Here is a 15,985-nt window from a genome sequence, read left to right as displayed (position 1 = left end):
AGTTCGAGACGCCTGGGCCACATGGTGAAACCCCATCTCTACAAAAATTAGTGGGGCATGGTGGTGTGCGCCTGTAGTCCCCACTGTTCAGGAGGCTGAGGTAGGAGGATCACCTGAGCCTGGGGAGTTTGAGGCTGCAGTGAGCCACGACTGCGCCACTGCACTCCAGCCTGGGTGACATAGCAAGCCCTGTCTCAAAATAAATAAATAATAAAAGATTACAAATTGGGAAATATTTTACCCTGAATGACAATTAAAAAAAGACTGCACATCAAAACTTGTGGGTACAGCTAAGGCTGTATTTAGAGGGAAATACACAGCCTTCGGTACATACATTTAAAAAGAAAGAGAAAGGACAAGATCCACAGGAAGGTATAGGACAGCAAGATGGCACAGACTGGCCCAACTCACCTCATCACCTCAATGTAGCCCTTGGCAGCAGCCACGTGCAGGGCAGAGGCGCCTGTGCGGGGGTGCCGGGCCTCTGGCATGGCACCCCCATTCAGCCAGCACCTCGTGTCATGAAGTAGCAATTCCTCTTCCGCCCGCTTGGCTGCCTCCACGTCCACACCTAGGAGGATAAGAGGCACGAGGTAGGACTCACACCCCGTGACCTGGAATACCCAGGGTTGTACACGGCTGGCCAGGGTTCAGCCCTGTGACTTGCCCAGAGCTTTTCCCTCTGATGCCCTCTGAGACTCAGGAGGCCTAGACCAGCCCAGTTGTTTCCCAACTGTATTCCACGCAGTCGTGTGTCCCACTCAGGGTCTCTGACTCAGCACTAAGCACTGGGAAAATGGAGATCACAGGCCTTTCCCCATTTCAACCAGAAATTCACCTTATTTTTATTATTTTTAATATAAAACCATGGCCAGGCAGTGGCTCACGCCTGTAATCCCGGCAACTTTGGAGGCTGAGGCAGGTGGATCACGAGCTCAGGACTTCAAGACCAGCCTGGCCAACACAGTGAAACCCCATCTCTACTAAAATTACAAAAAAAAAAATTTAGCCAGGTGTGGTGGCAGGTGGGAGGCTGAGGCAGGAGAATCTCTTGAACCTGGGAGTTGGAGGTTGCAGTGAGCCGAGATCACACCACTGCACTCCAGCCTGGGCAACACAGTGAGACTCTGTCTAAAAAAAAAAAAAAAAAAATATATATATATATATAGATAGATAGATAGATAGATAGATAGATACACAACACACACACACACAAGTGGCCAGCGCGGTGGCTCACGCTTGTAATCCCAGCACTTCGGGAGGCCAAGGCGGCGGATCACGAGGTCAGGAGATCGAGACCACAGTGAAACCCCGTCTCTACTACAAAAAATACAAAAAATTAGCTGGGCGTGGTGGCGGGCGCCTGTAGTCCCAGCTACTCAGAGAGGCTGAGGCAGGAGAATGGCGTGAACCCGGGACGCAGAGCTTGCAGTGAGCCGAGATCGTGCCACTGCACTCCAGCCTGGGTGACAGAGCGAGACTCCATCTCAAAAACAAACAAACAAATAAATAAATAAATAAATAAATAAAAAATATAAATTAAAAAATATTTACATACATTGTATATATATAACCTATATATATACACATCTCCTATATATATAAAACCTGTATCTATCTCTCTCCTACATATGTAACATATATAGAGAAAAGTGGTAATGGTGATAAAATGTATGAAGATGCTGGATTAAGATTATATTGGGGGCGGCACAACGGCTCATGCCTGTAATCCCAACACTTTGGGAGACCAAGGTGGGCAGATCACCTGAGGTCAAGAGTTCGAGACCAGCCTGCCCAACGTGTTGAAATCCTGTCTCTTCTAAAAATACCAAAACTAGCTCAGCATAGTGACTTATGTCTGTAATCCCAGTTACTTGGGAGGCTGAGGCAGAAGGATCTCTTGAATCTTGGAGGCGGAAGTTGCAGTGAGATTGCACCACTGCACTCCAGCCTGGGTGACAGAGTGAGACTCCATATAAAAAAAAAAAAAAAAATTATATTGGTAGTGACAGGAAAAGTTAGATGTAACTGAGCACTGGATTTGCTCAGTAAACTTTAGGTTTTATATATATATATTAAAATATATATTATATATGCACATAGTATGTATATGTATATATTATGTATGTATATAATACATGTATATATTATGTATGTATATAATACATGTATATATTATTTATGTATATAATACATGTATATATTATTTATGTATATAATATATACGTGTATATAATATAGTATATAAATTATATATAATATATATTATATACGCATATAATATATACTTATATAATATATATTATATATGTATATTATATATATTATGTATTATATATTATATATATATATATTAAGTCTCGCTCTGTCACCCAGGCTGGAGTGCAGTGGCACGATCTTGGCTCACTGCAACTTCTGCCTGCCGGGTTCAAACGGTTCTCCTGCCTCAGCTTCTTGAGTAGCTGGGATTACAGGCACACGCCATCACACCCAGCTAACTTTTGTATTTTTTTTTTTTTTTTTTGAGATGGAGTCTCGCTCTGTCGCCCAGGCTGGAGTGCAGTGGCGCGATCTCAGCTCACTGCAAGCTCCGCCTCCTGGGTTCACGCCATTTTCCTGCCTCAGCCTCCCGAGTAGCTGGGACCACAGGCACCCGCCACCTCGCCCGGCTAATTTTTTGTATTTTTTTTTTTAGTAGAGACGGGGTTTCACCATGTTAGCCAGGATGGTCTCGATCTCCTGACCTCGTGATCCACCCGCCTCGGCCTCCCAAAGTGCTGAGATTACAGGCGTGAGCCACCGCATCTGACCCTTTTTTTTTTTTTTGAGACAAGATCTCACACTGTCACCCAGGCTGAGTGCAGTGGTGCAATTATGGCTCACTGAAGCCTCAAATCCCAGGCTCAAGGGATCCTCCTGCCTTGGCCTCACAAAGGGCTGGGATTACAGGCGTGAGCCACCACACCTGGCTGTGTCATTTCTTTAAAGGAGTCACCAGCTGTTCAATCCTATTATAGCCGAATGGGTCTCAATTCAGGGAGGGGAAGGAGGGTGACTGGCTTTTATTCAACCACAGTCAGCGCCTCTGCATGTCTGCTGCGCATCCCTTCTGCGATGTTTTGTGTTCAACATGTTGCTGAGATCTGTTTGATCTGTAGATGGAGCCCTTGCCCAGTGGTCAGAAGCTATAGCTTGTGGGTGCTGACCACCTGTTGTGTTTTATCTTTTGTTGTGGGTGTGGTGGTAAAATAAACAACATAAAATGACCAACTCCCTGTTTTAAAGTGCACAATTCAGTGGCATTAGGATATCTCCAAATATTGTGCAACCATCCACCACTATCTACTTCCTGAGCTTTTTCGTGATCCAATGAATACTGTATCCAGAAGTCACTCCAGCCAGGCACCATGGCTCATGCCTGTAATCAGCACTTTGGGAGGCCAAGAAGGGAGAATCACTTGAGCCCCACTAGTTTGAGAAACAGCCTGGGCAACACAGGGAGACCCTGTCTCTAGAAAAATAAAATTAGCTGGGCATGGTGGTGCACACCTATGGTCTCAGCTACTTGGAGGCTGAGGTGGGAAATCAGGTGGGCCCAGGAGGTCAAGGCCAGCCAGTGCGCCATGACCACTCCACGCACTCCAGCCCGAGAGGCAGAGTGAGATCCCGTCTTCAAAAAAAAAAAGTCACTTCTCAGACCTCCCTCCCCGCAGCCCTGCACCAGCAATCTTCTGCCTCTACGGATTTGCCATTCTGAAAGGCGATTTTGTCAATAGAAGTGGATGAACACAGGCATCCCATTCATCAACACCATCCCTGCAGTCTCCTGCCCCACAGCACTGGTGGAATAGTGGTGCCAGCATGCGGTTCCCGCAACACCTGAAACGTTCATTGTCTAGCCCTTTACAGAGAAGTTTGCTGACTCCCTGCTTAGATCACTCATTAGAGTTTAGTGATTGATCCATCCTCTCTTTTGGTGTGGGCTCTGACCTCTTACTACTGCAAACAATACTATGATGAACGTCTGCCCATGGGCGGGAAGGCCTCTCTCAGGCTGCCCAGGAGTGCAACTGCTAGAACAAGGCAAAGGTGGGGCCTTCGGCTATAATCGATGCCGACCAACCATTTCCCAAAGTGGCTGCAATCACCACCTTTCCCAGCAGGCAGAAATCAGCTCCCGTGTCTGCGCCTGCCAGCACTTGGAGCTATCCGGTGGTCGAGTCCGCCCGCCTCCAAGTGTAACTCCCCCTCTTCCAGCTGACCTGGATGCTGGCATTCCAAGTGAGTTGGCTTCTAATGTTTCAAAAACACATCATGTCTCCTTCCTGCCAGTTCCACGCCCCTGTGCAAAGTGGCCAGGGAGGGTCCCTTCTGCGTAGGACATGGTGCTGCTGTGTGTCCCTGCAGCACGGCTGCTGCTTGGGCCTACAAAAATCCATTCTCCCTTCCCCTGTGACCTCATCTTGACTTTCCTCCCCCACACTTTGCCCCATATGGTTTCAATGTGACCGGGCCCATAGCCTGGCTCCAGGGTGGGCACATCACCGGGCCTTCCTGTCACCTTCGCAACAGTGATGGGCTCAGGATCTGCCATCTGACCCAGGTGGCACTGGGAAAGAGGTGCTGTGTTTTGGCTGCGATATGGGCCTGCAGTTAGGACCCATGCTGAGCGCCTCATGGAGGAACCTGCCTAAGAGTGAAGCCAGCAGAGTTCAGCAGAGTGATGGAGAGATGCTCTGGACTTCACTTGTGCCCCTGGATCAAACTATGCCTAAAGCCCATATAACTCATGGACTTCAGCTACATAAGGCCATAGACTGCCTTTAAAAAAAAAAAAAAACGTGACCAGGTGCGGTGGCTCACGCCTGTAATCCCAGCACTTTGGGGGGCCGAGGTGGGTGGATCAGCTGAGGTCAGGAGTTCAAAACCAACCTGGCCAACATGGAGAAACCCCATCTCTACTAAAAATACAAAAATTAGCTGGGCATGGTGGCGGGTGCTTGTAATCCCACTTACTTGGAAGGCTGAGGCAGGAGACTCACTTGAACCCGGGAGGCAGAGGTTGCAGTGAGCCAAGACCATGCCACTGCACTCCAGCCTGGGCAACAAGAGTGAAACTCCATTGCTGCTGTTTTTCACAGTAGCAAAGACTTGGAACCAACCCAAATGTCCATCAGTGATAGACTGGATTAAGAAAATGTGGCACATATACACCATGGAATACTATGCAGCCATAAAAAAAGATGAGTTCATGTCCTTTGTAGGCACATGGATGAAGCTGGAAACCATCATTCTGAGCAAACTATCGCAAGGAGAGAAAACCAAACACCACATGTTCTCACTCATAGGTGGGAACTGAACAATGAGAACACTTGGACACAGGATGGGGAACATCACACACTGGGGCCTGTCGTGGGTGGGGGGAAGGATAGCATTTGGAGATATACCTAATGTAAATGACGAGTTAATGGGTGCAGCACACCAACATGGCACATGGATACACATGTAACAAACCTGCATGTTGTGCACATGTACGCTAGAACTTAAAGTATAAATTAAAAAAATAAAAAATAAAAATAAAAAAAGAAACTCCATCTCAGGGGGAAAAAAAATGTGGTAAAATACACACAGTAAAATTTACCATCTTTTTTTTTTTTTTTGAGATGTGGAGTCTTGCTCTGTTGCCCAGGCTGGAGTGCAGTGGTGAGATCTCAGCTCACTGCAACCTCCATCTCCTGGGTTCAAGCAATTCTCCTGCCTCAGCCTCCCGAGTAGCTGGGACTGTAGGTGTACATCGCTATGCCCGGCTAACTTTTATATTTTCAGTAGAGATGGGGTTTCACCATGTTGGCCAGGCAGGTCTCAAACTCCTGAGGTCAGGTGATCTGCCCGCCTCGGCCTCCCAAAGTGCTGGGATTACAGGCCTGAGCCACTGTGCCCAGCCTAAAATTTACCATCTTAACCCCAGTTCAGTGGCATTAAGTAGTCACAATTGGTTGTTGTACAACCAATCTCCAGAATTTTTCATCTTGCAAAATTAAAATCGTGTACCCTCCTAGGTCAGGGACAATGGCTCACACCTGCAATCCCAGCATTTTGGGAGGCGAAGGTGGGTGGATCACTTGAGCTCAAGAGTTCCAGGCCAGCCTGGGCAACGTGGTGAAACCCCGTCTCCATAAAAAATACAAAAATCATTTTAAAAAATGTGTACTCATTAAACTACTTCCTATTCTCCCCACTCCTCCCAGCCCGACTACAGCCATTCTACTGTCTGTCTCTATTATTCTGACTCTTCTGACTACCTCACAGACGTGGAATCAGACAGTAATTGTCCTTCTGTGACTGGCTTATTTTCACTTTTCACTTAGCATGATGTCCTCAAGATACATCTACATTGTGTGTTTTTTGTTTTGTCTTGTTTTTGTTTTTTTGTTTTGTTTTGTTTTGTTTTGAGACAGAGTTTCCTCTTGTTGCTCAGGCTAGAGTGAAGTGGCACGATCTTGGCTCACCGCAACCTCCACTCCTGGTTCGAGCGATTCTCCTGCCTCAGCCTCCTGAGCAGCTGAGGTTACAGGATGTGCCACCACGCCCGGCTAATTTTGTATTTTAGTGAAGACAGGGTTTCTCCATGTTGGTCAGGTTGGTCTCAAAACTCCCGACCTCAGGTGATCCACCCACCTCGGCCTCCCAAAGTGCTGGATGAAGACTGAATCACGTCCCACTGCTCGGAGGGCCACATGTTGATTTTCCATTCATTCGATGATAGGCACTAGGTTGCTCCTACCTCTGGGCTATTGTGAACGATGCTATGAACATGGGTATATAAATTGCCTTTTTGTTTAGGTGTATTTTGTTGAGACAGGGTCTCGCCTGTCCCCAGGCTGGAGTGGCAGTGGGTCACTGCATCTTCCACCTCCCAGGCTCAAGCAATCTTCTCACCTCAGCCTACCGAGTAGCTGGCAGCGCACGTGCATTCCCACGCCTGGCTAATGTGTTTTGTTTTATAGAGATGGGTTCTCACTAGGTTTCCCAGGCTGGTCTCAAACTCCTGGGCTCCAGAGATCCTCCTGTCTTGGCCTCCCTAGTGCTGGGCTTATAGGTCTGAGCCACTGCACCGGGCCTCAAATGGCCTTTTCCAGCCTGAGCGAGGAGGAATTGGTTTTGGTTCTTGCAGAGAGTCATGCCCGATTCAGCCCCTGAAGTGACTGGGCCAGAGGACTTCGCGGTGTTGGAGGGAGCGGTGGCTGCAGGCCACGAGGTGACTGGCTGAGCAGATCACATGCTCTCACTGAACCCCAGACCCAGAGAGAGGAAAACAGCAAGTAAGCCAGGGAAAGCGAAGGGGATGGTCGTGCCTGTGGCCGGTCCGTCTTCTCTCCCACCCCTGCCTGTGAGTGGCTGCCAGGGCCACACTATGGCCAGCGCCAGTCTGGATGCCAGCACCTCGGGGAATTCTGCATCATGTGGGTGTGTCCTGCAGGGGGCGCAAAAGCCCCTGCCCTCCTTAGAGCTGGGGTGCAGCCTGTGACCCAGGTCCTGCGCACTGCAGCCCCTCTGAGGCTCCTGTGTGAAGCCGGGGTATCACGGGGTGTCACAGGCAGATGCCTTGTGATTTGGGGCCGCAGAGTCCCACCCCGAGCAGCGTGGCTGAGGATCTTTCCAGTGGCCCCAGTGGTCTTCGTTCCTGGCTGATCCTACAAGCCAATATCCCCACCAATGTATCCCTCTCAGCCTTCTCCTCACCCCAGGGGAGGGAAGAAGCATGGCCCCCTCTGAGAAGCTGATGCAAGTTATGAGCAATTTCTGCAGGAAAATACAATGTCAGAAAGTTCACAGACCCCCTGGAGGCCTTTCCCGGCCTCCCTGGGGTCCAAGGGAGGAGGACTGATCTAGACAGAGGGAGCCTAAATCACCTGGATCTGGATCCCCAGCTTCCCTGAACCAGAAGGGGAGAGGCTACAAAGAATGCCAAGGAGAAACGCAGGCAATAGTGTAGCATCAAGGTTAGTGCAGTGGGTAATACATAGCATCAAGGTTAACCCAGTGTGTAACAGTGTAGCATCAAGGTCAAAGCAGGGGGTAGCGTGTTGCACCCCTACTGTGGTTCTGCAGGAGGTTTTCCTGTGGCAGGAGATACCTGCTGTGCATCAGGCAAAGATGTACAATGCCTGCAACACAGTCTCAAAACGGCCGGGCTCACGCCTGTCATCCCAGCACTCTGGGAGGCCGAGGCCAGCAGATCGCCTGAGGTCAGGAGTTGGAGACCAGCCTGGTCAACATGGTGAAACCCCATCTCTATTAAAAATGCAAAATTAGCTGGGCATGCTGGCGCATGCCAGTAATCTCAGCTACCCAGAGGCTGAGGCAGGAGAATCGCCTGAACCCAGGAGATGGAGGTTGCAGTGAGCTGAAATCATGCCATTGCACTCCAGCCTGGGCAAAAAGTGAAACTCCGTTTCAAAAAAAAAAAAGGCTCAGGAATGGAAAGGCAGGGGTGGGGTGGTAAGAAACGAAGGGAGAGATGGGGAAAAAGAGGAGGAGAAAGGATAGGAAAAAATGTGTTTATGTCTATACCTGGGAAGAGATCGCAAGGGAGGAACAGAGAGAAGGAACACAAATGTATCAAAAAGTTAAAAACTGATGATTCTATACTGTATGATTCCCTTTATGTGACGTGTACAAAACAGCAAATCTACAGAGACAGAAGGCAGAGAGGGCTTCGTTGTGGGGGGTGCATGGTTGGGGGTGATGGCTAAGCAGCTGCAGGGTTTCGTTGGGGGATGATGAAAATGTTCTACAATCGATGTGGTCATGAATGCCCAACCCTGTGAATATACTGAAAAGCACTGAAGTGTGCACTCTGGGTGAACTGTAGGGTAGGTGAATTACATCTCAAAAAGCTGTCTAAAAAACAAAAACAAAAAAGAAAAAAACATTGGCGAATCTTAGCGAAAGTCATATGGGTAGTCACATGCCATTGCTTCAACTTTTCTGTAAATTTGAAGCTTTCCCAAAATAAAAAGTTGGAGGAGGGAGGAGACAGAATCCAGGTCCAGGGCTGATTTGACCCACTCCCCATTTCAACCAAAGAGGGGCTCCCGAACCTCAGATCTCCGCCACCACGTGTCCCACTAGCTACTCCTCCCACATGGCTCTCGTGGTCCCCTGAACCCACGCGGAATCCTATCCTTTTCAGCCTGGCCAGCGGCCCCGTCAGGACAGCCGCGTCAGAAGTCTCGGAGGCTGCCGGTATCTCATTCCCTCGTCAGTCTCCCTTTCCTTCCACACGGTCCCCTGGAGCCTGCCGGGAACCATGCTCACACCCTTCCACCCCAACCCAGCCAGACCCTGACAACCACCCCATGAGGCGGTGCCGGTGGTCCTGTTTTAGGAAATCAGGGGAAGCGAGCTTCAGGGACGTGCCTGGAATTGCCAGTCACAGGCAGAGCTAGAAGGCGAGCCCAGGACTTTAGAAGCCACACTGGGACCCACGGATCTGTGTGGCCATCACACACCTGCTAGAAGCAACACCCCTTCCCTAGAAAAATGAACCTGGCCAGACACAGTTTCAGGGGCTCCTGGACCGCATCTGAAGGCTCCTGGGGTACCATGAGTCTCAGAGGACAGGGAGACCAGTCCCTGGCAGCCCCTGCATGCCCCTAACTCCCCCCGGAGTAGACGCATCCCCTCCCAGAAAGACCTGCAGCAGGTTCCAGCAATCCCACCTACTGCACTCCTGGGTGAGCCCCTCCACCCACCGACCCGCCCCGGCATTCCAACCCCCTCAGTTACTCAGGGAGTGAAATGACAATCCCAGTCGGTAGGGTTTGAGTTCTCATCCTGTGCCTCTGCTGGGCTCCAAGCAATCCTGGAGGCAGGCCCCTACACCCCCGTTTCACAGGTGAGGAACTGAGGCACACAGAAAGACAGTCCTAGGAAGCAGGGTCAGCCTGGGTGCCCAGGCCGCCTCTAAAGCGCTCAGCCTGGAGACCACAGGTGAGGAGGTGTCCCCCACCCCACACACAGCACACCAGAGCCCACCTCGGCGGGCGATCTCCGCCTTCAGCAGCCCCTCCATGGCGGCCGACTCGGCCAGGTCCAGGGCCAGGTCCCCGTCACTGCTGACGGCGGCGATGTTGGCCCCGTGGCTCAGGAGGTACCTGGGGGTGGGGGCTGGTCAGGGCTGAGGGTCCAGGCCCCCACCCCAACCAGGTCCTGCCCGGCCCTCCCTTGCCTCACCTGGCAATGTCTAGGTAGCCGCAGGAGGCGGCCACGTGCAGGGGCGTCCAGCCCTCGTTGTCTGCCTGGTTCACGGTGGCGCCTTGCTCCACCAAGAAGCGCACCACCTCCAGGTTCTCATCAATGCAGGCCTGGGGGTGGGAAACAGCCGTCAGCCGCACCCACCCCAGCCACGGTGTCCAGCAAGGCAGGACTCCAGAGGGAGCCACGAAAACAGATCCAGGGACACCGTGCTAGGACAGTGGGGAAAACGACCCCACAGCCTCTGGCCACCAGCTGTTTAAGATACGCCTGGTTGCCCAATGGTCAGGTCAACCAGGCCTTCAGCGCTCAGTGGAAACCACAAAGGGACTCCTGGCTACCTGCAAACAGGAAGTGAACGGGGAAGGGATGGCGCTTCTCATCCGGGTTTGGGAACCCCACAGGGTACTTGTTAGACACAGCAAAACCCCCGTCACCACCCACAAGTGGCGCTTCCAGTGCTCAGACTAGGGAATAGGTTCCAGCCCCTCCTCCTTCAGAGCCAGGAGTCCTGGCCCCCAGCCCCTCCTGCCTTAAACCCAGCCAGGTCCTTCCAAGGGTCATGCCTGGAAGCCACCCCAGCAGATTACTCTGCGGGATCGAAGCCGTGGGTCCAGGGCTGTGCAGGAGGGGGAAGGCCACCCTGTGCTGGACAGACTCAGGGGCCTGGGCGGGGACTCCCAGAGGGGTGAGACAGCTGCACACCTGTGTGCCCGGGCCCCAGGCTGCCACACTGCAGCTCACGGAGGGCCCCTCTGCACGGGGCACTGCAGGGAGGGGCTGACACGGGCCGTCGTTTCTCATTCTTCCCTTAGGAGTCCAAAACTTGGAGGGACAAAAGCCGAAGTCCAGGGGCCGGAGAAGGGACTTGCCCCAGGCCTTGTGGACACTGGGTGGGCTCTGGGACCTGAACTGGAGCTGAGGGAGGAGTGAAGCTAAACTCCTAGATCCACAGAATAAATTACCCCCCAAGTCCCTCACCTCTCCAAAGCTGCCCATCTGGAGAAGGGGGGAGGGAGCTACGAGGGCCAAGAGCATGAGGTCATGGAAACTTGGGCTGTGAAGGGGGCCGCACGTGCCCTGGGAACGGGATGAACTCGGCTCGTTTATTTCCACCCAGTTGTCATGGCAATGGGGGGGGGGCAAGGAGAGCAATGGGCCTTTCCCTTTCAAGGACCTGCCCAGTACAGGCATCCCTGTGAAAGATGCCTGAGGCCTGGGCACCAGGGACTCCAGAGTCCAGGCCCAATCCCTCCCCATTCAACCCAGGAGGCCAAGCCAAGCCCCTCCCCCACTCAACCCAGGAGGCCAGGCCCCAGCCCTTCCGCCCTCAGACTCAGGAGTCCAGGTCCCCAGCCCCTCCTCCCTCAGACCCAGGAGTCCAGGCCCCCCAGTCCCTCCTCCCTAAGACCCAGAAGTCCAGGCCCCAGCCCCAGCCCCTCCTCCCTCGACTCAGGAGGCCAGGCCCCCAGGCCCCTCCTCCCTCAGACCCAGGAGCCCAGGCCCCCAGGCCCTCCTCCCTCAGACCCAGGAGTCCAGACCCCCAGCTCCTCCTCCCTCAGACCCACGAGTCCAGGCCCCCAGCCCCTCCTCCCTCAGACCAGGAGCCCAGGCCCCCAGCCCCTCCTCCCTCAGACCCAGGAGCCCAGGCCCCCAGGCCCCTCCTCCCTCAGACCCAGGAGCCCAGGCCCCAGCCCCTCCTCCCTCAGACCCAGGAGTCCAGCCCCCAGCTCCTCCTCCCTCAGACCCACGAGTCCAGGCCCCCAGCCCCTCCTCCCTCAGACCCAGGAGCCCAGGCCCCCAGCCCCTCCTCCCTCAGACCCAGGAGCCCAGGCCCCCAGGCCCCTCCTCCCTCAGACCCAGGAGCCCAGGCCCCCAGCCCCTCCTCCTCAGACCCAGGAGCCAGGCCCCCAGCTCCTCCTCCCTCAGACCCAGGAGTCCAGGCCCCCAGCCCCTCCTCCCTCAGACCCAGGAGCCCAGGCCCCCAGCCCCTCCTCCCTCAGACCCAGGAGTCCAGGCCCCCAGCTCCTCCTCCCTCAGACCCACGAGTCCAGGCCCCCAGCCCCTCCTCCCTCAGATCCAGGAGCCCAGGCCCCCAGCTCTTCTCTGTTCAGCCCTAAGAATCCTGGCTCCAGCCCCTCCTACTCTAGCCCCCAACCCCCCAGCCACTAAGGCAACTGGGGGCAGGAATGGGGGAGTGTACCAGCCTCACCAAGTGGTTGATAAACCCACGTGGGTACCCTAAGAACTCGGGAACAGCCACAGCAGAGGGGTGATGCTTGGGGACCTGCCTGGAGAAGGATGCAGGACAAGAAACACAGCCCCAGGTGGAGAAAACTGGCCGGGAAACAAGAGTCACCCAGAGACGGTGACCAACCGTCCGTTTTCCTAGGACTGAGGGTTTCAGCGCTAAAACTACGCTGTCCTGGGCAAACAGCATAAGCTGGTCACCCCACACCCAGACCTGACCCAAACCCAGCTCCCTGCTTGCTGGCCACGTAACCTGAGGAGGGAATCCTTCCTCTCTGAAGGGATTCCCTTCCCACCCCCAATCCCAGCCCACCCCAATCCTCCAGGCCTCCTGGGATGCCCCAAAGAGTTGCCAAGCATCACCCCACAGTGGGAGGAGAATCCACCCGAAAGGCAGCCTGGTGGACAGGGCTGGGGTGCCTCTCGTGGGGTACAGGCCAAGTAGATGGCCTGGGCCTCTGGGGGATGCAGGAGAACGGGGCTCAGTCTGAAGAGCAGAGCCAGGAACCCCTGTAGGGAAGGGGCAGGAGAGCCAGGGGCATGAGATGGTGGACGAGGAAGGGGGACAGGGAAGCCTGAGCGCCTCTCCTGGGCTTGCCAAGGACTCAAACCCAGAGCCCAGAGCAGGGCTTTAGGAAGCGGGACCCTGCTCTGGGTGGAGGAATATGTCTCAGATAGCACTGGGGGACTCTTTAAGGAAAGAAGGATGGAGAAAGAGAAAGGGGGTAGAGGTGGCCACGACCTGGTGAACACCTAGGACGCACCATTCTCACAAAGGGAGTTTTCCACACGGACACCCGCCCTCCTGACCACAGCCCTGCCAGGACGGGGCTGGCTACTGGCCTTATCTCACGGGTAAAACTGACGCACGGAGGAACAATACAAATTCGGGACTAGAAAGGTGAAGAGCCAAAGTTAGAACTCAGGACCAAACTTATTCTGATTTTGTTTTTCCAAACTGCTTCTCCTCTTGGGAAGTGTAAGGAAGCAGCAGCACCAGAATCAGTGAAACACACCAGACGGCCGCGTCAGAGCAGCTCAGGTTCTGGGCGAGGGTAGCGCAGGGCGGCCACTGAGAACCAGGCAGGTCACGCATCCCCCCCTTGCCTCCCACCCCTGCCTAGCTCTCCCTCCCAGGATCCTCTCTGGCTCCATCAGTAAGCAAACCTTAGAGGTTCTGGCAAGGAGAGAGAGGTGGCTCCAGGAAATGGGGGTGTGTTACCAGATAAGAAATCTGCTCAACAGGAGGTGGGGGTTAGACCCAATATCGAAGACTAGGAGGGAGGAGGCCTAAGGATGGGGCTTTTCTGTCACCAATCCTGTCCCTAGTGGCCCCACTGTGCGGTGGAGGGGACAGATAAAAGTACCCAGAACCAGAGCCACATTAACCGGCCCTGGGAATATAAGGTGGTCCCAGCTCTGGGACACAGGATCCCTGGAGGCAGCAAACATGCTGTCCTGAAGTGAACATGGGGGCCCGGGTTGGAGGAAGAAGACTAGCCGAGCTCTGGGACCCTGGAAGATGTCATGACGGGGGGCTGGAAGAGCGAGCACAGACTAGAGAGGTAAGGGGGGTAGGGGAGCTGCCCAAATAAAAGGAGTGAGAGGTGATCCAAATCCACAGGAGGACGGGGTGTCCAGGCAAAGAAAGCAAGAGGATGGAGAGGTGGCTAAAGCCAGGGAGACGAGGTACTCTGGGGTTGTCCAGAAAAACGGTGATGATGCAGGCCTACGAGAAGGGGAGGCGGGAACGCAAGGAAGAGACATCCGTGGGAGAAGGCCATCCTAAGAAACGAGAGATGGCACAGCCCCAGAAGGAGAAGGAAAAGGGAACCCAGAGAGTGAAGACGGCATGGGTTGGGGTAGGGAGGAGAGATGCCCGGAGAGGACCCAGACAAGGGGAAGATCCGCTCCAAGGACATCACGTGGTGCAGCGCCGAGAAGGAAGTGCTCCGGAAGAGCACCTTGGGCAGCAGCACACAGCACACAGCAAGGGGAAGAGGGAGTGGAGGAAGATGGAATCTCCAACCCGGGCCCCCATGTCCACTTCAGGACAGCATGTTTGCTGCCTCCAGGGATCCTGAAGGAGGCGGCAGGGAAGGATCTGGGCCTAGCCATAGAGGTGGCCCAGGCCACAAGCTGCAGACAGAAAGCGGCACAGGCCCAGGGGAAAGAATGCAGGTCAGAGAAAGCAGGACCTGCCTGGGAAGGGGAAACAGTGGGCCAGAGGCGGCGCAGAAGCCAGCAGAGCTCAAAGTGGTCCGAACTCAGGAGAGAGACGGCAGCGTTAGAGGGCAGGGTAGAGGCGGCACAGCAAGGGCACTCAGGGGCGAGAGGAGGGCAGCGCAAAGTGACAATGGCCAGGGCCAGGCAGATGGACCACACTGAGCTATGGGAGCTGGCTCAGGTTCAGGAGAGGGCAAGGCAGGGAGAGACAAAGTCCAGGGCCGGCTGGAGAGGCTCAACATCGGAAGAGGGGAAGTCGAGGAGGGATGGTAAGGGGGACTGCAGGGCTCAGCACAGGCTGCCAAAGCCGGGGCCGGTTAAAGCGACTCCAGTGCGGAAGACAGTAGGTAGAAGCGGAATGGTAAGGAGGTCTGGGGCAGGGTGGTCAGCACAGAGTGGCTAAGCCCAGGGCCAGCTGAAGCGGCTCCAATTCGGAAGTGGGGTGGTCGAAGGGGAATGGTAAGGGGGACTGGGACGGGATGTCAGCATAGGGTGGCAAAGCCCAGGGCCAGGAACAACGGGGCGGGTCGAGACTGGCAACGGCGGCTCGGAACCGGGGAAGGAGGATGCTGCAGGTGGCGCAGCAGAGGGTGGGCCTGGCCCCGGGAGAGGCCGGGCGGGGGGCGCTGACCTGGTGCAGGGCGCTGATGCCGTCGGCGTTGGTGGAGTCCAGCACGGCGCGGGCGGGCGGCGGCGCGGCGGGGTCGAGCTCGGCGCCGGGGCCAGGGTCGGCGGCGCGCAGCATCAGACGCGCCTCGTCCAGGTCGCCGCCCGCACAGGCCGCCAGGAACTCGGCGGCGCGCTCGAAGCGGACGGTGCGGGCGCGGCGCTCTCCGGGGCCAGGCTCGGAGCCCGCCCGCGCCCCCACTGCCGCAGCTGCTCCCGTCGCCGCTCCCGGGCAGCCGCCGCCGCCGCCCCCGGGCCAGCCGCCGGGCCATCCTCTCCGGACATCGCACCGCCCGCCCGCCCAGCGAGCGAGCGAGCACCGAGCCCCAACCGCCGCCACCACCCGCCGCCCGCCCGGGGGCCGCCGGGAACTGCCACTGGCCCCCCACCGCCCCAGGGATCTCCCGGCCCCCGCCCGGCGTGCTGACGTCACGGCGCTGCCCCAGGGTGTGCTGGGCAAGTCGCGGGGAGCGCTGGGAAATGGAGTCCAAAAGCGGAAGTTGCCCTTGGCCACTTTCAGGAGTCGCTGTGCCCCGATGCACACTGGGAAGTCCGCAGCTCCGAGGAGCCCAGTGGAAATCGC

The 15,985-nt window shown here is 55.1% G+C and overlaps 1 protein-coding gene across 1 annotated transcript; it reads right to left on the bottom strand.

The window, feature by feature from the left end:
• Positions 1-194: 194 nt before the first annotated feature.
• LOC115833836 (protein phosphatase 1 regulatory subunit 12C-like) lies at positions 195-15,928 on the bottom strand (the record flags this gene model as incomplete). The annotated part of the gene is made up of 4 exons (XM_030808653.1): positions 195-571; positions 10,042-10,160; positions 10,240-10,370; positions 15,368-15,928. Coding segments are annotated over 4 exons (975 nt in total), but the record flags the coding sequence as incomplete, so codon positions are not given.
• Between the last annotated feature and the right edge of the window lie 57 nt (positions 15,929-15,985).

The sequence above is a fragment of the Nomascus leucogenys genome, unplaced genomic scaffold, assembly GCF_006542625.1.
Source record: "Nomascus leucogenys isolate Asia unplaced genomic scaffold, Asia_NLE_v1 002059F_16028_qpd_obj, whole genome shotgun sequence".
NCBI lineage: Eukaryota > Metazoa > Chordata > Mammalia > Primates > Hylobatidae > Nomascus > Nomascus leucogenys.
Note: the sequence above shows the minus strand (reverse complement) of the source record. Positions and strands in the feature narration are given on the sequence as shown.